Source organism: Adiantum capillus-veneris, chromosome 23 (genome assembly GCF_014529385.1).
Source record: "Adiantum capillus-veneris isolate H3 chromosome 23, ASM1452938v2, whole genome shotgun sequence".
Classification (NCBI taxonomy): domain Eukaryota; kingdom Viridiplantae; phylum Streptophyta; class Polypodiopsida; order Polypodiales; family Pteridaceae; genus Adiantum; species Adiantum capillus-veneris.
In genome coordinates this window covers 141,771,230-141,793,476 of record NC_140953.1, presented here as the reverse complement: position 1 = coordinate 141,793,476, position 22,247 = coordinate 141,771,230, and the positions used below count along the sequence as shown (strand labels likewise).

Here is a 22,247-nt window from a genome sequence, read left to right as displayed (position 1 = left end):
CCCTATGGAAAGCATGGGACCTCTACAAGCAGTCTCTCATCAATTTGTCCCCCTCTCTTCATGCCATATGTAATTTTAAATTTGGATATGAAACAATGGAACTTCAACTTAGCACAGTCTGGAATCTTGTCATTCCTCTTGAAATATCAATCCTTATGCAGAAAGGTATCTGGACAACAGCTGGAACCCTTAGAATTTGTAAAAGAGATGGAACCCTTAGAATTTGTAAAAGAGATGGAATTTGCCCTTGATGCAAGTATGTTGCAGAGAATGTCATTCACCTGTTTCTAACATGTCCTGTACATGTAAAACTGATACAGCCACTTAATAATACACTGCAGATTACTTTAATTGGAAAGTCTTCCTTTCGAAGCACAATCGTGATTTCTACTCAGAGTTTTGGCATTGGATACATGAAGAATCTCTATGAATGCTTTGAAAACACCATACTGCAATCCTGTCTAATATATGTTTTCAGAGGGCAAGAAATTTATTTTTCAATCTCTAACTGCAAGTCAGAGCTGAATCCGTGGATCAAGTCCAAATTGTCAGTAAAAGATTATGTGCAGCTGCAACAAGCAGGCCAAACACATTAGTCCCTGAACGGGCTATTTGGTGAATGTGCCCTCAAGCCTGGTGCAAGTGACCAACCAAGGCCCAAGAGATCATAGACTTTCTTACATTGCTCAGGTATGAAGTCGAAAGCCTCCTTGCAGGTTCAAAGGAGGACTCTAATGAAGATGATGAAGAGGATAACGATGATTTTCTAGATGGAGATGAATGAACTTTTCAATTGGTGGCTTGTGTAGCTTTTGACTCAGTAATTGCAAGGGCTACATCCCAAGACATTTGAAGGATGTCACAAGACTTTTGCCCAGTCTTATGTAGCTTTTGCCTCTAATACAATTTCTCCAGCGTTCATGCTTGACCATTTGCCCATCTAGAGAGAGACTGATGGCAAACCGATGAAATAAAGCTGTAATTTTCCACCTCATTTATGGCTTTGCCTGGGTTTCGATAATTCTTTCGTAGAACATGGCATAATCTGCCGGCCATCTTCATTAACCTGCAAAGCTTGTCCAAGGTCTTCAATTTTTGCCAGCAGCAAATCTCTCTCTCTTAGCAGTCGTGACAAGCAAATGGACTTCTCAGCTTCCACAAATTCAATCTCCTCTAGCTTCTTCCCTACTGAATCTGTGTTTCCTGTGCTTGTCAAGACCATTGCCTGCTTCAGTAAAGCCTGTACCTGCTACACCCAATGTCACAAAGGGAACAACCCTCAGGTGGACATCAAAGATGTTTGCCCTGTAAGGCGGAAAAAGGCGATGAGACAGACTACCTGGTGGGACTTTTTTAAAACCTTGGGAATGGTATCCGACGTCTTAATACTACTAGAGATAGTGACACTCCTGCAAAGCTTGGCTGGCCTCCTTATTACCTGTACATGAATTTCACCTGTCCTTACGCCTTGCAATGGTATCCATCTGTCCTCAACTTCGTAGTTTGGAAGCTGTTCATACTCCACTACACAACGCCCAATATTCACGTCTGGCAACACTGCATTGTAGTCCTTCACACTCAGCTTCAAAGGCTTTCCACTATCACTCATCTCAAAGCTTTCCTTCCACTGCGGATGCAGTGTCTTGTATAAAACCTACCAGAACCAGCCCCACGTTTAATCAACTTGTTGTAGGTGAAAACTGATCGGGCCAAAAGTAAAAACACTATCCTAAGAACCTTTGTTGTGCTTTTAGTGTCACCATAATGGAGGACAACAAAAGGATCACTTGTTCCTCGCAAATCAGCTGCAATCAGATCACGTGCCTCCAATATGACAACCTCCAAAAGACCTCTCTGAAAATCCATGGAGGGCTCTTGCGTTTCACCCTGTTTTCAGAAAATACCGACATTGAGAGAGAGAGAGAGAGAGAGAGAGAGAGAGAGAGAGAGAGAGAGAGAGAGAATCAAACGCTTTAAATGACCTGGGATGTTTCTGCCTGTGACTCAGAAGTATAAGCTTCTATGAGGAGACGTATTTCTCCAGTATTTATTTTTTCAAGAGGTATCCAAACGTCTCTAACAACTCCATCCTCCAGACCTTCCAAATTAATCCGTGCACTTCCTAAATTCTCATCATTTAAGTAATCAGCATCGAAACACTTCAACTGGAGATGCTCACCATTCCCCAATTCAGGAAATTCATAACTCTGCCTCCATAAAGGATTGAGGTCCTGCTTCACTATCTTTGTTTTTCGCTCCACCTGGAGACCAAAGCAAGTCAATTAGATCCCCATTCCTTTTTGACTTAATTCTCCTCCTATTCCTGTCACAAAGAGAGAGATGTTAAACCTTGCTTCTTGCTCACACCCAGCTCACCTAGATTATGCAAACCCAGCAATACCACCGCCCGGGGTGTAGGATCTGGTACATGTCTAGGCTCAGTTCAAAAAGATAATGTAGGTCGCCCCCTCGCACTTAGCAAGTTGGTGGATACTAGGAAGCGAACTCAATAAAGGCACAAAGCCAAGGTGGGGTCACCAAACGAAAGTGCCCGACAATTGGGCCACATTGCATTTTTTGTGGGAGTCCAACAGAAGCATCCCCTAAATTTAGGGAACTGCTATTTTGGGCCACGAAATCTGTTCGCGTCATTACCTTCGGAATGACAAAGGGAACATTTTAGAACTCTACTGCAAAGTCAACTAGGCAACCAGTCGGGAGATTTTAAAGCGGCAACCCCGAAACGGGAAATTGCCTGTAAATGTGCCAAGTGGCACATTGTGGTACACTTTCCTCTTGCAGAAGAAGTAGTGCTCGATTTCTAGCTGGGAGGGCTCATTTGCAAGTTCTTGTCACACAGGTTAAGAGCTATTGACTGCAAGCTTTCCCTCTCATGTACAGTGTGGTGCAAGAAGTCATGTCCTGCACACCTCATACTGCTCTCTCTCTCTCTTCCCTACGTGCAGTAATGTGATGCCCCACAAGAGGGCTCTTCATTTGACTCGTGTATAGCTGTGAGGTCTTATGCGTTTTTGTTGAGGCAACAGCCTCTCTGAGCAGGAACAAGAGTAGCTAACTGCTGCTCCAAAAGCAGGCACCGGTGAGGGTGATAACCTCACTGTACAGGTGCGTTTTCAGCGCTGGTTATGTGCTGAATTTTGACTGTTTTCCAACCATACGGATGCCAGAACCATTGGGAACAGTGCCCCACTGTTAGAGGACAGTTCAGAGACTGCTTAGGGCTGAAAATAGGGCAAAAACCAGTAAATATAGCGTGCTGAATTTACTGTTTTTGGGTAGGAATCAGGGGGTTTATGTCGGTGGAAGTGAGTTCCACCAGGGGAATTGGTTTCGGGCAAGTTTTGGGGTTGTTATGCTGCCGAAATTTTGCCAAAACAGGTGGTATCTAGCTGGATACAAGCAAAGAATTCCCAGGACTCTTCTTTGTAATCTACCCTCTTAAAATATAAAGAAATACCGAAAGGGGCGCCAATTTTGGGGCCTACAGTTTGTCGGTGTCTGCTCGAAGCATTCTAGCTTCCGAGCCGTGTGTGTGCTTTAAGTGTTAATTCCCATCGCAGGTTACCCTTGCTGAGTACTCTCTCTCTCTCTCTCTCTCTCTCTCTCTCTCTCTCTCTCTCTCTCTCTCTCTCTCAAGTAAACTAAAAAATTTCGGGTGAAAGCCAAAGCCTACCGCGCCACGGGCCGGTTTCAAGGTTCCGTTTCCGGGACATAAATCACTTTTTCCTCAAGAAGTGAGCCTCGATTGTTTTGGGTAAAGACACAGAGTACAGAAACGCGGGATTACATTATGACCGACAAAGGGAAGGGCATTATGGAAGAGGGTTCCTCTTCGAAGGACAGACAAGAAATTCCTATGGTGTTGGAGATTGGCGAGAGTTCACAGCTACGACTGTCTGTACCTCCTGTTGATGTGAATGTCCCTCCAGTACAGGGCTTTATGAATGTATCTTCGCAACTGGTGCAGAATGTCACAAACAGGTGACGTGGCATAGACTTTTGGGGCAGGAGAAAAACACACACACTGTGGCTACTGGCTGAAATGCTGACATGGCTGTGACGTGGCTGATCTTTCCGGAATTCATGCTATATGCTGACGAGGCACTACCCTGCAGACCCTCCGCGTTTTGCGGCGCATTTCACGGCATTGTGGGGCTGCTTTTTCTACGCAAATTCAGGCTGGAAATGCTAAGCAATTTGTTGCTTTAATTTCCATGCAAGCTTGAGAGAGAGAAAGAGCTTTATTTTTAAAAGTTTCTTTATTTGTGAATGCTTTTATTGGGAAGCTTTTGGGGCTCTGCTTTTGGCATCCCTTGTAAACCTTTAAAAGTGTGGCTTGGGCTCCTACTTCTCAGAGCATCTGGACGCAAAGTCTGAGAGTGAGACCCTCCCACTCCCTTGTACTTTGAGCACAGATTTAATACAAAAAGAAATACCAAAAGGGGCGCCAAACTTTGGGGCCAATATCTCTAGACACGAAACTCCGCCAGGCCGTGTCGAATCAATTGTGAACTGTGAACTGTTTTGAAGTGAATCTCTACTGTGTCGCGGTATAATCTTGACTTGGAGTGTCCAACTTTGTTACAGTGGTATCAGAGCGCGGCCGATTTCTCTTCTACCGGGAAATCCGATCCTTTTCTCGCGACACTTATGGATTCAAACAGAGATCACTTGAAACCAACCCGTAGGGCGGTAGGCGTTGGTTTTCACCCGAAATTCTTTACTTTAGACACCCACATAGAGCACTTTGCAAAGAGAACCTGCGATGGGAATTAACACTTGAATACACACACGGCTCGGAAGCTAGAATGCCCTGAGCAGACCCGACAACCTGTAGGCCCCAAAATTGGCGCCCCTTTCGCGATTTCTTTATTCTTTGAGAGGGTAAATTACAAAGTAAGGTCCTCAGAATCCTTTACCTGTATCACACTAGATACTACCTGATTTGGCCAAATTTCGGCAGCATAACAGCCCCAAAACTTGAGCGAAATCAATTCCCTTGCTGGATCTCACTTGCACCGGCGTAAACCCCCTGATTCCTGCCCAAAAACAGTAAATTCAGCTCGCTGTATTTACTGGTTTTTACCCTGTTTTCAGCCCCAAACAGTCCCCTAGCTGTCCTCTGCCAGTGGGGCACGATTCCCAAGTGTTCTGGCATCCATATGGCTGAAAAACAGTCAATTTTCTGCGCATACACAGCGCTGAATTTGAACCTGTACGGTGAGGTTATGACCCTCACCGGTGCCTGCTTTGGAGTAGCAACTAGCTACCCCTGTTCTTGCTCAAGGAGGCTCTTGCCTCAGCACAAAAGCATGAACCCACACAGCTGTACATCAGTCAAATGAAGAGCCCTCTTGTGGGGCATCACATAACTCCACGTAGGGGAGAGAGAGCAGTGTAGCGTGGAGGGCATCACTCCTAGCACCGTACTGTACATGAGAGGGAAAGAAAGCACTCCATAGCTCTTAACCTGTGAGACAGACAGCAAATGAGGCCTCTTCCCAGCTTAAATTTCAGCGCCACTTTTCCTAAATGAGGCAAGTGCATAAAAAAGTGACACTTGGCGCATTTACAAGCTTTTGCTCGTTCCGGGGTTGTCACCTAAAAATCTCCCAACTGGTCGCCCAGTTGACTTCGCGGCAGAGTTGTAAAGTGTTCCCCTAGTCATACCGGAGGTAATGACGTGAACACATTTCACGGCCCAAAATAGCAGTTCCCTAAATTTTAGGAAATGATTCCGTTGGGCTCCCTGTGGTCATCTGACCATCTATACTCATTGGGACCGCATCCAAAAGTGCAATATGGCCCACTGTCGGATATTTTCTACTGGTAGTCTCACCTTGACTTTATGCCTTTATTGAGTTCACGTCCTAGTATCCACCAACTTGCTAAGTGCGACGGGGGGCCCTTTATGATCTTGCTCTGAGCCTAGACATCCTCTTACTATACAAATTCCAGTGCCGACCACTTCCCATCTGCGGGTGAAACTACCGTTCACATTGGCCATACAATGTCCGACCGTTTGCTACTTCAAAAAGAGGGTCTCAAAAATAAAACAAAACCCATTGGAAAGAAACCAACAACAAAAGTTAGCAGTTGCCACGTCCTCGTGACATAGTTAACAGGTGCCACGTCCCCGTGACATACCTCCCTCTTGAAATTGTAAACGTCCTCAATTGCATACCATAAATACACGCCACTGATGATCTTGTGCTATTAACACTCTTTTATCATCGCATGTATTCGCAAGAAAGGTCGTAACACATAGATACAAATCACTTAATGAGACCTTCATACTTTTGTCATTTCCTTCTATTACACTGAATTCATATGTACATTCGATGTACTAGCTCTATCATGACCCCTCCTTTGCACACGTTGGGTTTGGGCATAGGTAGGTTGTAACCCAAAGGCTTCAAGGTAAAGCTGCAATACATTTGGTGACTCTGATAGTTCATGCTCTTCCATCCACTTTGCATCCATAGGCGGATTGTCACGTGACACATCCAACCCTATGTGTCCGTGGACAGGCTACAGCATGACCAGGGTTCAGTCAGTCAAGTCAGTCTAGAATAGGAAGTGATTTGACACTTTTGTGAGTCTGTTCGCAGACCGTGCATGTCCAATCACTTAAATTAGATGCATATCCTCTGGTTGCACACAGCATGACCATCAGATTCCAGTCAGATCCCATCACTAGCATTTTTACAGTGCATAGACCTATTTTCCCTATTTTTCACATTTTTCACTTATTATTTTTAAGTGACTTTTGTTGAAAAGTAGGTAGGGCAATTCTGCTAAGTTTGTATATAAGCAAACCAAAGCTAGCACTTTCTGGCAGAAGAGGCAGCAGGAGCACCTCGCTCAACAGGCAACTTCTCAGCAAGACCAACCCCTGCGACAACTCTGGCGTTTTCTCTCAACAGAAGGCCTAGCCTTTTTGCACCAGATCAACCAGCGTTTTTGCACTTGCAGATTCCCGGAGATAGTAGACAGCAGATCAGCCCTAGCGTTAGCAGATTCCCATAGCAACACAACATATTTCCTAGCGTTAGTAGATTTCCCCGCAAGGTAAGATTTCAGCCCCTAGCGTTTTTGGTTTGCAAATCAACCTCACCGTTTTTGCAGACCTTCGCGATAGAATCAGCCCATAGACCAGCGTTTTCAGTTTTCAGTAGTCAGACATCGCAGAACAAGCCCCGAACCTCACAGATCTCACCTTTCTGCAGCGGTTCCTCGCTGCACGGTGGGATCCATCGAAGTTTGCAGACTCAGCCTGAAAAATGCAGATTTTAGCATCTGCGTTTTCAGCGCGTCGTCGTCGCATCGTCGCCATCAACATCGTCATCAACATAGAGTCAAAATTCAGCAAATACAAGATTTGCAGATTTCAGCCCTTAGAGTTTTCAGATTTCAGTCCGTCTCGTCGTCATCCTCATCGTCGTCGACATCGTCGGCAAGTCCAAGCATTGTAGAGATTTGTGCAATCATAAGTAGACCGCTCTCGCCATAGAGAGTGGGGCCTTTGGAGGAGGGTTTTACAACATCTCTGGTGTCGTATTCTCTTCTCTATCTCTCAGTCTCATGCACTTCCATTCACAGTGTCCATTCACTTTGTTTGTGTCCATTACACTCTCTCACTAAAGGAACGGAAGGCTCTCCCTTCCGTAGTAAGTAAAAGGAACCTTGAGCACAGTTCGAAGCACTCATCTTGAGCAAAGTTCAAACATTCATTCCGCTGCACCTTACATTGGTATCAGAACTTTGGCAGTGTTCTGTATCACTCAAGGAAAGAACCACAAGAACCACAGAATGTTTTTTTGCTTGTTGAGGTCGCACGAACCCAAGTTCGCTTGGGCGTGTCGATTCCTGATCGTGTTTTTGAAGAGCGACAGGAATCCCAGGAAAGAAGGGCTTGTCGAACCTCCCCTTGTGCCTCTTTTCACTCATTGAGAGCGGACCATGCACTTAGCGGCCAGCCAATCGGCGTGAGGTGGAAAAAAGCAACCTTCGTGTGAGCGCAAGGCTGCCAAGGGGTGCGCCCGCGGAAAAGAGCAGAACTTGGGTGAAGAGAAGATCCTTCTCAAACACAGATTGCAAGCGAAAGAAGAACCTCAAGAACCCAAGAACCTCAAGACTCTCAAGAACCTCAAGAACCTCAAGAACTCAAGACTCAAGAACCCAAGTTCCTCGTGAACTTAAGAACCCAAGACCACAAGAACCCACGACTTCAGTGGATGGTCGTCACTCAAAGCGGAATGGATACTTCGCTTGGAGGTGATGAGCATGAGAGAGGCGAAGAAGAATTTTCCCCACCAGGAGGTTTTCCAACCCTCCCCCTTCCCCATGTACGCCAAGGATTGCACTAACTCCTATGGAGGAGTTGGAGCAATTGCTTATGGAAAGGAAGTTAGAACACGAAGCAAGGAAGTTAGAACGAGAAGAAAGAATGGCAGCCATAACACGTGAACGCGAAGAAAGAAGGGCAGCCATAGAGCGTGAGCGCGAGCAAGCACACTTGGAGGCCAAAGCAAGAAGAGCCAAAATGGAGCGTGAGCACAACGAAAGGAAAGCCGCATTGGTCCTATTTTTTTCTAATGTGCAGACGCAGCTTAAAGAGATTCCGAAAAAGGAGACTCTCTCAGTCTCTTCTTCTCCAAAGCATGACACACATGATTTACATGATGATGATTTGGATGACAATGACAAGCATGATGATTTGCATGAAGATGATGTGATTGTTCACAAGGATGATGTGTTAGTTGATACTTTCTCCATTGAAGCTAACCTCATTGCAGATTCGATCAATCACGAAGAACCGATCTTGGCTCTCGAGTCGAGGTCCATAGAACCCCCACAAGAAGATTCAACCAATGAGGAAGAACCGATCTTAGCTTTTGAGCCTAGGTCCAAAGAACCCTCACAGGAAGTACTATGTGTTCGCATGATTAGTCAGCACACATTGTTCGAGTGTTTCATTCGTGATCGTTTCCTATATTTTAGTCAGCGTCTTTATGTGATCCCTTTTCCTAGGCATGACATTGTACGTTGAGCACGTTTCCCTCATGAATGAGCACAGATGTATGCGGATTTCTCATGAAAAGCTGAAAAGTATGCATTCAAGGAAGTCACATTCCAGGTCTCTTCCTTGGCACGACGCAGTTGTAGAAAGAGCACAAGAAGGATTGAGCATCAAGCATAGGCATTTCCGTTGTGAATTGCCACAGTTGATTGCTTTAGATCAGAAAGACAAGATTTGATCTCATTGTTTGCGTGTGTGTGGTGAACAGTTTGGCACTCCGTCTATTTGTTCATCTACATTGCATGCACAGTCTTTTAGAAAGACAAGATTTTTTCCATTCACTTTACATGGAGTATGTATGTTCATGTTTTCGTGTTGGAAGTGGTTTCAGGAATTTTCAGCCATGGAGATTCTTGAAGAAGAAAGAAGCATGACTCTAGACGAAGTTGAATCATCGAAGCAGCCACAGAAGACTTTGTGTCGCTTCTGGCGCGGCCCAAAGAAGCAAGCGTTGCAGACCTTTATGAAGTTCAGTATCGCCCGACACACACATCAGAGTGGGCCGACGAAGAGTCCTTTCCAGGATTCCGGATGTTATTGGCGATCTCCCTCGACGCCACACAATTCGGTACCAGTACCTCACTTTGAAAAGGAGGGGATGTCATGTGACACATCCAACTATGTGTCCGTGGACAAGCTACAGCATGACCAGGGTTCAATCAGTCAAAACAGTCTAGAATAGGAAGTGATCTGGCACTTTTGTGAGTCTGTTCGCAGACCGTGCATGTCCAATCACTTAGATTAGATGCATATCCTCTGGTTGCACACAGCATGACCATCAGATTCCAGTCAAATCCCATCACTACAGTGCATAGATCTATTTTTGACATTTTTCACTTATTATTTTTAAGTGACTTTTGTTGGAAAGTAGTTAGGGCAATTTTGCTCAGTTTGTATATAAGCAAACCAAAGCTAGCACTTTCTGGCAAAAGAGGCAGCAGGAGCACCTTGCTCAACAGGCAACTTCTCAGCAAGACCAACCCCCGCAACAACTCTGGCGTTTTCTCTCAACAGAAGGCCTAGCGTTTTTGCACCAGATCAACCAGCGTTTTTGCACTTGTAGATTCTCGACGACAGTAGACAACAGATCAGCCCTAGCGTTAGCCGATTCCCACATCAACACAACAGATTTCCTAGCGTTAGCAGAATTTCCTCGCAAGGTCAGATTTCAGCCCCTAGCGTTTTTGGTTTGCAAATCAACCTCACCGTTTTTGCAAATCTTCGCGACAGAATCAGCCCATAAACCAGCGTTTTCAGTTTTCAGCAGTCAGACATCGCAGAACGAGTCCCGAACCTCGCAGATCTCACCCTCCCGCAGTAGTTCCTCGCCGCACGGTGGGATCCATCGAAGTTTGCAGACTCAGCCCGGAAAACGCAGATTTCAGCATCTGTGTTTTCAGCGCGTCGTCGTCGCGTCGTCGCATCGTCGCCATCGACATCATCATCGACATAGAGTCAGAATTCAGCAAATACAAGATTTGCAGATTTCAGCCCTTAGAGTTTTCAGTTTCAGCCCGTCTCGTCGTCGTCCTCATCGTCGTCGACCACGTCGGCAAGTCCAAGCATTGTAGAGATTTGTGCAATCATAAGTAGACCGCTCTCGCATAGAGAGTGGGGCCTTCGGAGGAGGGTTTTACAACATCTCTGGTGTCGTATTCTCTTCTCTATCTCTCAGTCTCGTGCACTTCCATTCACAGTGTCCACTCACTTTGTTTGTGTCCATTACACTCTCTCACTAAAGGAACGGAAGGCTCTCCCTTCCGTAAGTAAAAGGAACCTTGAGCACAGTTCGGAGCACTCATCTTGAGCAAAGTTCAAACATTCATTCCGCTGCACCTTACACGGATAGTTCTTGAACTTCACCAAATAACGTCTTGCAACCTGTCCTTTAACTTTTCTGTCCTTATGTGCCAAAACTTGCTCAGGCACTAGGATCACATCAAGTTCCTCAACTTCTGGTTTATCCTCATCTAGCATATCTTCTGGCACATCACCCACGAAGGGTCTTAGAAGACTTATGTGAAACGCATTATGAATCTTGCACGCATCAGGCAATTTCAGCCTGTAAGCCACATCGCTGATCTTGTCAAGCACTTGAAAAGGCCCATAGTAACGCATGCTGAGCTTAGGAAACAGTCGTTTCTTGCCCTTCATCTTCTTTAACCTTGCCTTTTCGAACCTTAATAGAACCGAATCACCAGGTGATAATAGCAATTCACGACGGTGACGATCAACAGCCTTTTTTTGTTTTGCCTGAGTCTTCTCCAAGGCAACTTTATTTTCTTATACATTTCATCCATGTTCTCAACATATCGATCTGCCTCAAAGATCTTGTCCTTTGTATGCAAAATGAGAGGAACTTTTTTCCGCCTTCAACAATCTCGAAAGGTGCTTTGCCAGTTGACGAATGCACCGTATTATTGTACGCATACTCAAGCATAGGCAAATACTGTTCCCACTTGCCCTTATTATCTGACACATAGCATTTCAACAGATCTAAGATAGTAGAATTAGCCTCTTCGGACTGTCCATTAGTTTGTGGATGAAACGAAGACGAGAACTTGAGCGTAGTGCCCATGTTCTCAAACAATCCTCTCCAGAACAAACTGGTCATGCGAGGATCACGATCACTAATAAGCAATTGTGGCATACCATGGTACTTAAAACACATTGTACATGAACAAGCGTGCCATCTGATCAGATTTTATCTTCTTCCTAACAGGGATAAAATGGGCCTGCTTACTGAACCTCCAGATAATGGTCCATATACCATCATTTCCTGTTGGCGTTCTTGGAAGATCAAAGATAAAGTCCATAGCAATGCTTTCCCATGGCTTATCCGGAATCGGAAGTGGTTGTAACAACCCTGGTGCCTTTTGCCTATCAAACTTGACCTTTTGGCAAACTGTGCATGCTCGCACAAAGGCATCCACATCTCTCCTCAAGGTAGGCCAATAGAAGAATGTCTCTACCGCTTTCACTGTCGCATCAATGCCACGATGCCCTGCATATGGTGGGACATGACTCTCTTCCATGACCTTATGTCGCAGTGGCCTAGTGACACAAAGTCTGCCATGCATCATCATAAAACCATCTCTGAGGAGGTAGTGCTCATGATGTTGCCCCTCTTGTAACTGTTCACAGATCCTTGCAAAATCTTCATCAGCAGTATATTGTTCCTTCATGTCATCTAACTCATGATGATAAGGAATTGACACAGCTGAAATTTATGGCTTTCTTGATAACGCATCAGCCACAACATTCTTTTTGCCTTCCACATGCATAATCTGGAAGTGGAACATGGAAAGAATGTTTGCCCATCGCATATGTTTTTCGGATAACTTTGATTGTGTCAAGAAGTATCGCAAGGTCGGATGATCTGTTTGGACAACAAAATCGACACCTAAGAGGTAGTGCTTCCAGCTAGAAGCGCATGATTCACGGCCAAGAGCTCTTTCTCATAGACTTGCATAGTCCTCTCTGGCCCTTGCAAAATTCAGCTTTCATAAGCTACTACCCCCGTCCATCTTTCATTAGCAATGCTCCGATGCTACTGCCACATGCGTCACACTGGACCACAAATGACTTCCTGAGATCTGGCAAAACAATTACTGGATCTGAAGTCAACTTTTCCTTTAAGAGACTAAAAGCTGAAATCTCTTTTTGGGTCCATCTGAAAGTGACCTCTTTCATTTGCAAAGAGTGAAGAGGCGATTCTATCTCTGCAAAATTTTTGACAAACCTTCTATAGTAGGAACACAATCCCAAGAAGCTTCTGACATCGTGCAAAGTCTTCAAATCTGGCCATGTCTTAATAGCTTCGACCTTTGCGGGATCCATTCTGACACCATCCTTTGAGACTATGTGGCCAAGAAAGTGGATCTCTTCGAGGAAGAATTCACTTTTCTTAGGATGACAAGTAACCTGTGACTGCGCAGCTCTTCGAACACAATGGTCAAGTGACGCCTATGCTCCTCTTGATTCTTCGAATAGACTATCATGTCATCGAAGAACGTCCCAACAAACTGTTGATGCGAGCGGAAAATCCGATCCATCATTCTATTGAACGTGGCAGGAGCATTAGTTAGCCCAAACGGCATCACTGGAAACTTATAAAGACCAAATGTCATTCTAAACGCAGTCTTGTGCACATCCTCTGGCCTTGTACGAATCTGATGGTACCCACTCTTAAAGTCTATCCTGCTGAAAATTGCAGCACCCTCTAAACGATCGAGAGTATCATCAATTCTAGGAATAGGAAACCTATATTGATGGTATTCTTATTCAACACACGGTAATCAATACACATGCGCCATGAGCCATCCTTCTTCTGCACTAGGAGCACTGGGGAGCAAAAGGGTGAAGAACTAGTCTGAATTAGCCCCTTCTCTAATAACTCCTCAACCTGGCCCATAATCTCTTTCTATTGCGTCGCACTAACTCTGTAGGGAGGTCTATTTGGTGGGCTGCACCCTGGCACCAAAGCTATCCGATGGTCCTCAGGTCTCTCTGGCGGCAATTGCGACGGTCCTGAATCAGAAAAACAATCACTAAACTTTTGCAAAAATGCTGACCTTTCTTTATCTAACACAGATAAATTTGATTGATCACTATCTGAGACATCACGTGCAAAAATCAAGTACACAGAAAGATGATTCTTTATTACAGAAGTGATAGCAGAAGCAAATACAATAGGGACTGACTCTCCTTTAAGTTTTACATCCAAGATATGAGTTTTTCCCCTATGCTGTACAGTGATCTTTTTGTTGTAGGCATCTAAACTCCATGCACTCGGAACATCCACGGGATCCCCAACTCTTCTCTGTCCACATATGACTGGATATGCAGACAGCTTTCCAATAATGGGAGTAACACACCCTAAGTGGCCAGGACATGCCAACCTGCCTGTGCTGTGTAACCCATCTCTTCAGCTCTGATGCCAAGCTTCATAGCTAACTGTGGTGAGATAAAGTTGGCTTTGGCACCTGATCAAAGAAGATGAGTGCCGTCTGATCCCTAACTTTATCCCATGCCCTGCATAACTCACTGGCATCTGTACTCGGCTTGTCACCCACCATGTCTGGCACCAAACCTGTCGTGGGTTTCGGCTTCTTGCCTTTCTGGTCTTCTTAATCATCTGAGTCAGCTGGTCTTTTGCTTTGTGGACAATTGGTAGCAAAGTGACCAGGCTACTCGCATATAAAGCATTTATTTTCAACCATTAGGACCTTCTTTTCCTCGAGCGACTTGCGCACAAAAGGCTTCCTTTTCTGTTTCTTTGCCTGCGTTCCAGAAGTCCCGGCTGAATCCTTGTCCTTGGTGGCCTTTTCTGACCCCTGTGACGCATCAAGAGCTGTTTTCACAAAGGGCTTCTTCGCTGAATTTTTCTTTTCTGCCCTCCTTTCTCGTTGCTCGGAAACTCACTGTCCTCTCCTTTCAACAAGGCAAGACCAGTGTTCGCAACTTCCATAAGCTGAGTGAGGGTAGCTACTCTGTTCTTGGTACAGTAATCACGAAGCCTCTGAGTAGCCTCACTACCCATCATGCGGAGAAGTTCTTCGACTTCCCCTGCCACATCATCTCGGTCTTTTAGACCGGTTACTCTTGCATGCAAGGCTCTAGTTTTCCTTCGTTTCTCTTCTTCTAGAGTCATGTTGATGATTGTAGGAGTGGGAACGGATGTGGTTTCTTTCCCTTTCCCTTTCTTAGCGACTTCTATCCATTTCTCGGCCTCATCCGCCTTCTTCTGCGTCTTCGTGATCACATCCATCCACGAAGACGTCTTTACCACCTTCTGCTTCTTCTTCTCTGTGATCATCCGTACCTGCTCCTTAATGACCTTGATCTCCTCTATCACCGAGGGCTGGAATTCCCCTTCTTCCAGTCCACTGCTTACTCTATCCGCAAGCTCTCGCTTGAGGGCTGTGACCTCTTCTCTAAGTGCTTGTGAATCCGCCTTAAGTGCTTGTAGCTCTACGTGCAAGTCCTCTTTCTCCTTCTTCCATTGCGCGCCTTCGTTGAGGAACATTTGAAGAAGGTTGGCCTTCTCTTTCCACCATCCCTCCATCTCTGCTTTCAATTCTTTCATCTCCCTTTCCATTTGTGTTATCCGCTTGTTTGTAAGCACAAAGGTTGCCTTCGTATGGGGCTTACATACTAGCGAAACGATCATGGCCTCCATTGGCAAAGCGCTCACGGCCTCCATTAGCGATGCGGGTATAGTTCGACGCCTTGGCTCGGCTGAGTCCAGGCGGAGAAGTAATAACCACAACCCGAATGCGGGTATATGCACTACCACAGCCCACTGCGGGACACTCAGTCTGCTCTGCCAAATATCCAGAGGCTCAGCCCCATTTTGGTTTATTCAAGATACTTGCACCATGTGAATATATTTGTTGTCGTCAATTATGCATACATAATATAGCTGAAAATCTGTCTGCTGAGAGAGAAGCAATTCTGGAAATTCTATGCCTGCTGAAAATCTGATAGGTCTGAAGATCTGTAACCTGATCCTGCTGTTTGGTTTTGGCTGACAGTCTGTACATACCTGCTGCTTTTTTTTTTTTTTTTTGGTGCTGTTTCTGTTAATAAAGTGCAATGTGCAGCACTATGTAGTAATGATGCAATGCAGGTGTGTGTGTGTGATGACATACTGTATGAATATTGTGCAGTGAAGTGTTTTGTGCTGCTGCTGTGTGTAAAGACTATGATTGGGTGTGATGGGGGTGAAATGTGCAGGTGACGGGAGCAATGGGCAGCAGCAAGAATGGTGAGAGAGAGAGAGAGTCGTGCTCTGTGGTTCCTGTTTGTACACTGTTGTAGAAGCCGTACGAGACCTTGGCCGTTTGCTGCCCTGCACGTCAAACGTTAACCTTAGGCTGACGTGGCTTTGTTTTAGCGCAAATAAACCTGCAGTACCCGCGTGCGTAGCCCTCCACTTGCCTGCGGACGTGTTTTGCTGACCTTCTGTGGAGAGCGCTGCCTGGATTACAGATGGCGAGCAGCAGCAGTAGAGCGCTGCCTGGATTACAGAGAGAGAGAGAGAGAGAGAGAGAGAGAGAGAGAGAGGATTGTTTCCTTGTAACAGTTTAGGGCTACAGCAGCAGAAACGGTCATCTTTTCTTTTTCAAGGGGGGGGGGGGGGGGGGGGATTTTCACGGAAGACTAGGATTCGCAGCTAAAGGAATGTGTGATGGGAAGCAGCTTGCCCTCCCTCTCTCCCACATACATAATGAAGAAAGAAAGATCAAATAAGTTCTGCAATATATATATATATATATATATATATATATATATATATCGTCTGACCAACGCCTGCTGCCTGCACTTCATCTATACCCAACAAACTAACAATCTCTGTTGCCTATTGATGAAATTCATTTTTCTTACCAAGAACCTGAAGTCTATTTTTCCAAATAGCAGTTGAATTTTTCATCATAAATCTTACCTTCCCATAGCGCAGTCGAACATAAGGATCACTTTTGCCAGTTCGATCTTTAGCAGCAAGGTTTTTGCCTTCCATAACCGTGACTCTCAAAGTCCTCCCTGTGTGCGCTTCAAAGCTTGGCAAAGAATGCAATGTGTTCAAAATATTTACACTCATAGCATCATCGGCAGTCCTTGATCCATCTGTGAACTGCCACTCTTTTATCAAAAGACGTATAGATAGCTGCACCAAAAACTGAGTCCGCTTCATCTTTTTGTAAGAAACTAAAGCTTCTCAGCAACAACAAAGTTTTCATCTTTATAGAAACAAAACAAGCATAACTAACAGACGTGCTGTATATGATACAATATGGACACACGCCTACCAGTGCACCCCCCTTCCCAAGGATGGGTACCTCCATCAGCACTTCCTTGCCACAGTTTTCAGCACGATGTGCAAGCACCTGGTCTCCTAGGCCAGAAGCCCAAAAAATTGTTGATCCATCTTCAACGTATCTAACCTAAGCACCATTGCAACAACACAGTACATAAAAGCTCTTCCAAAACAGCCAGTGATTAGAGTGCAAAATTTCACACACTTAACTATGGCAAGCGTAAGTAATAAAACATACTGAACAGCCATTCCATGCTAAGAAATCACACAACAGCAACTTACAAGAATGCATTTATGAGCTGGATTCCTGAAATAACGAGGCACTACAGATTCTACAGCTAAAAGTACAAGACTTTTACTCCAATTTAATATAATGGTGCATATTTTTTTAATATATGAATATATCAATACAAGCTGTCAAATGATCCTCATATATTGTCCACTTTACAGTTGATACAATAACAGTTGAAAATGGGAAAGATACACTTACCTTGACTTCGCAACTGCCATAGAAGTCGCACTTAACATTGCTTGAACCTTGCTCGTAGACATTGAAATGAACTGTGCCTGCACCCTCATGTAAAATCATATTAAAAGTATCATTCCATCTTGGACAACCACCATGTTGAGAGACGTGGGTGCTCCTGGTTAGTCCTTCCACAGTTACCTCAACAAAACTGGCCAGTGGGCTATATGAACACCCTTCCAGACCAAACCCACTAACAGAACCACTGGAAGATGTTCTCTCAATTGATTGTTGACCTTCAAAACTTCCACTGTGGTTCAAGTTCTTTGCCGAGATAACTGTTATACAAATCACACCACCACTGGCACGTTTCCTCAAGCTTACAGCTGACAGAGGGAAGCATCTCCTTTGAGGTTCAACCATAGTCCGCATCAGAGTCTCTACAAACAGTTTTTCCTGTTGACAGTAATTGCAGTAAACCAGACCATTTTCTGTAAGAGGATAATGCATATGAATTAAGTATCTGACCAGCCAAGATGCAATGGCAGGAGGCAATTCTGTTGCTGGGATGGACTGTCCACTTCCAAAAGCCATACCAATTCGTACTTCAGGGCAAGTCGTAAAAGAAAATACAAAAGCTTGACCATCAAGTAAAGGTACAATTCGAAGCTGCTAATACAAGAGAGAGCAATAAGTGGTAAAATTTGGCAGAAGTCAAAAATATGATATTGAAAGAAAAAACTCACATCACCCTTGATATGAAGACTATGAATAACAAAACAAGCCGTGCCTTTGAATGGGCCTGCCAGCTTTGCTGCCAAAAGCACCTTCATTTCATTGGTCTCCCATTCAAATCCCATATGGAACGCTTGCTTCAAAGACACAGCAGAATAGAGAAAGGTATCAGGTATCCAAGTATACTTTGCACCAAAAAATTTCTTCATGATCACTCAAGTATGCACCTGTGATGAAACCAAGCTTCCAAACAATGTGTTTAAATCTTATGGTGCGCTAAGCGCAATGGCTTATTAGCAACCCCATATTTGCAACTTACACTAACCTCATCCAGCTCGCTTGACCTGTCTGTTCTTTGCATTCCAATGCTAGGAGCGGTTACACCCAAATAAAATTCCTGTAGCTCAATACTTCGCTGCAACAAAAATAGAACATGCTTTAGTCCGCGTAAAAAGGTACACAACATAATTCAAAGCACCACATTACGTACAAAAGGGTGAGGTCTCTTCTCCTTCAATATTTTCTGCATGTTGATCCCATATTTGCACATGATCAGAAAATTGATGAAATAAGACAAATATATCACGTAATCACCATACAAAAAGGCACATAAGGTCAAAATATAGCAGTTATTAACTTGTTACAATCTTCATGTGATAAATATATGCTAAGTGAGCACATCGGAAAGTTCCCACCATCATAGTTACAGAGAGCATCTGTGAAAGTCTCTGCTCCATGTAACCAGGCCACAAGCTTCTTAATAACTTGTTCACCCATTCACAAGGCTCCAAGGGGGTTTTGGGCTGCACAGGTATGGTAAAACAAATTCAAAGCGTGTAACAGAGACTAACTACTATTTTGTCAAGCAATCACAGAAAGAGAATGAGGGAAGCTAAAGGGAGACATACAGAAGTGTAAAGTATATGTCGCTTCCACCTATAGTTCAGGTCTTCAATGACTGTGTTGCGTTTGTTCCTTCCATACTGTGGACACAGAAGCTTATGGCTTAGACATAACAGCATAATATAAACAATTTGCTTGGGAAGGGAAAAGAAATAGGAGAAAAGGGGGTTGGGGGGAGGGGGGGGGGGATTTGTTTGCAAGCTGCGATAAGAGATAAGATACAATCACTCATCAAAGATGGTGTGTGAGCCACTGGCTGCATGAAGCCTACACAAATCTGCCAAAAGGTTCTGTCCACCAGCAGCCAACACAAAGGAGTACCCACATTCATACCAAAGGCACCCTAATTGACAGAGCAATTGAGCTTAGGAAATCGAGACGACCACGACCAAGATGTAGAAGCACACTTCACCGGAGGAGAATACAACAAAGGATTAGAAGCATTCTAGCTAGACACCCAGAATGATCCTAAGAAGTTTATTTAATACTTTGTATTTAGTTTCACATTTAAATTTCACACTTAGTACTTCAGTACTAAGGTACCTAGACATTGTAACAGATTCACCACTTTTGTATCAGTTTGGTCTCATAGGTCATTCTGGCCTTTTGAAGACGTTAATATAACATTTCATTTCATTTCATTTCTCTCTCTCTCTCTCTCTCTCTCTCTCTCTCTCTCTCTCTCTCTCTCTCTCTCTCTCTCTCTCTCTCTGTGTGTGTGTGTGTGTGTGTGTGTGTGTGTGTGTGTGTGTGTGTGTGCGCGCGCTTTTCTTTGCATTGAAAGTGCGGCTTTGACCCTTTGCATTACATAAAATTGACCATCCGTCCATATACAAGAAATATGGGAAAAACCCAGATGAATGTACAATGAGAACATGGGGAACAAACTACAAGAAACATCTGGGAATAAAGATACTTTAACCAGGTGGTGGAGTGTAGCTATCTGGGTAGTGATCAAGTCCACACAAATCTGCCCAAAGCTCAGTCCACCTCAAGCGATGTAGCAAAAACCACTGAGTCCAGTGTTGTTTATCTGACCGATATAAAGCATCCGTTGTATAAACCTCCTATAGCAGCTCACAAAAGCCATGGGACTATGAAACCCCTAGGCCGTCCGCATCCATTCTAACATTTCCTGATGATGTACTCCAAAGAAGGATGCGGATCTACTGTACAACCATACTGTAAGAGAGGCAGGGGAGACCCACTCGCTGTACATCTCAAAGGCCAAGGGAAGGTACCAAAATGTACATCTCTCTGACCAAACCAACTTCCCTGAGGCCTCTCTAAACTGACTCTCAAACAAATCTGCAAATTGTCTAATATAGGGTCCGTACACCTACCACGTCAGTGCGTTTTCCGCGAGAGTCTCTTTAATTTTCTAGTGTCCCTAGGGCCCCATCGGCGGACGGGAACCTATAGGTTGGGACAACTTATAACTTTAGGGTTTCATCGATTGGACATGCCACGTCATCATTTTGTGACATACCCCCCTCTTGAAAGAATTGTAATCGCCCTCCATTACACCTGCAAAAACAAACAAGAGCCATAAACCAGTTCAATAGACACTGACTCTAAGTACCGACGCACTAGATGACACAAATCTAGCACTTGCACTTAAGACGACAGTCAGTGCACATTCAATCACATTCAAATCAAATCAGAGAAAATCCATCCAGATCAAAGACCATAATTTTTGGCAACATATTTCGTAATCACGTCTAGATCCACGCCGGACCTCACTGATGTCGGATTAACTAATTTTTATTGCGATCAAGTCTATAGAATCTGAAGGCCGGAATGTTGTAGTCATTTCGTCTTTCAATCCTGCACTGAAACAAAATCACATAAGAGAGTACGCATAAATCAGATTCATTTTTGGGAATTCCCATTTCCAAATTCTTTATTCATAAAGTCATACAGCGAATACTATCAGCACATCAGTATCCCTGAAATCCAAAGGAAAATCAGTGACTTCAGTGACTTTATTCCATCTAGGTAATCTGCGACAAGAAGCGGAGTAAATCCCCTCTTGTGCAGTCCCGTCTGCACCAGATTCAACCCTGTTGATCCGCAGGATCTCTCGGAATAGACGCAGCTAGACCGAAGGCCTCAAGGTAAAGTTCCAATATCTTAGGAGTATCCGCTAGGTCCTCCTTCATCCACTTTGCATCCAATGGCGGATAGTTCTCAAATTTCACTAAGAACCGCCGTATCACTTTACCTTTCCCTTTCCTTTCTTTGTGAGCCAGTATTTGTTCTGGAACGAGTATCTCCTCGCTCTCTTCCCCTTCAAGTTGCTCATCAGGCTCCCTGTCAACTAGCACCTCACCCTAAAAAGATTTCAAGAGACTCACATGAAAAGCATTGTGAATCTTCCAAGTGTCCGGAAACTTGAGTCTAAAGGATACATCATTTATCTTCTCTTGCATCCGGAAAGGGCAATAATACCTCATGCTGAGCTTTGGGAAAAACTGCTCCTTTCCCTTTCGTTTCCGTAGGGGTGCCTTCTCAAAGCGTAAGAGCACCCAATCACCTTCCTTCAACTGCATGTCGCATTTATGCTTATCTGATGCCTTCTTATGCCGTGCTTGAGACTTCTAGAGCCTCACGAACTTTGGCAAAAGCAGTGTCCAAAATCCCTTGTGTACTCGTCCGCTTCAAAATCTTGTCTTTGGTGCTTAGAAAAGGAGGAACCTTTTTAGCACCTTCAATTACTTCGAATGGTGCCTTCCCCGCCCAAGAGTTAACTGTGTTGTTGTAGGCAAATTCCACTAAGGGCAAGTACTTTTCCCATTGAGTCTTTTGATCCGAAATGTAAGACTTCAATAACTCCAAAACCACTAAATTGGCTATTTCAGATTGCCCATCTATCTGCGAATGGTGTTACAGATTTGTACACCCCAAGTCGAAAATCGGGCACGACACACAAGAGAATCACTTAATCACAATTTTATCACACTTTTAAATTAGAGAGTCGACACGGGCCGACGTAGTTCCGTGCCCAGAGATATTGCCCCAAAATCTGGCGCCCCTTTCTATATATCTTTTTATATTAATGCTTGAGAAAAAGCTACAACTCCCGCGGGCCCTCTCTGCTCAGTTGCTCGTCAACACACTGAATAAAAGAGTGGCCTTGGGTTCTAATTTAAAGGCCATCGGCCTCAAAATCAAAAGCACTTACATGAAAAGCTGCTAACTCAAAAGCACTGGCCCAAAAG

General features: G+C 44.4%; 1 protein-coding gene across 11 annotated transcripts in view; it reads right to left on the bottom strand.

Moving 5' to 3' along the window:
• Window positions 1–324: 324 nt before the first annotated feature.
• The window catches only part of LOC147428723 (uncharacterized), a 65,900-nt gene continuing 43,977 nt past the window's right edge, over window positions 325–22,247 (bottom strand). For 4 of the 11 annotated variants that reach the window (XM_086496866.1, XM_086496870.1, XM_086496871.1 and 1 more), the window contains 12 exons: window positions 19,032–19,106; window positions 18,819–18,926; window positions 18,614–18,646; window positions 18,449–18,538; window positions 18,135–18,260; window positions 17,413–18,057; window positions 16,915–17,049; window positions 16,551–16,772; window positions 1,983–2,261; window positions 1,738–1,887; window positions 1,340–1,654; window positions 325–1,249 (listed from right to left, as the gene is read on the bottom strand). In XM_086496866.1, the coding sequence (XP_086352992.1) occupies window positions 992–1,249; window positions 1,340–1,654; window positions 1,738–1,887; window positions 1,983–2,261; window positions 16,551–16,772; window positions 16,915–17,049; window positions 17,413–18,057; window positions 18,135–18,260; window positions 18,449–18,538; window positions 18,614–18,646; window positions 18,819–18,926; window positions 19,032–19,106 (2,436 nt within the window). In that variant the 3' untranslated portion in view covers window positions 325–991. Of the gene's footprint in view, window positions 1,250–1,339; window positions 1,655–1,737; window positions 1,888–1,982; window positions 2,262–16,550; window positions 16,773–16,914; window positions 17,050–17,412; window positions 18,058–18,134; window positions 18,261–18,448; window positions 18,539–18,613; window positions 18,647–18,760; window positions 18,927–19,031; window positions 19,107–22,247 lie in introns of those variants that run through there. The other 7 variants (XM_086496873.1, XM_086496877.1, XM_086496872.1 and 4 more) reach the window with 6 other exon arrangements.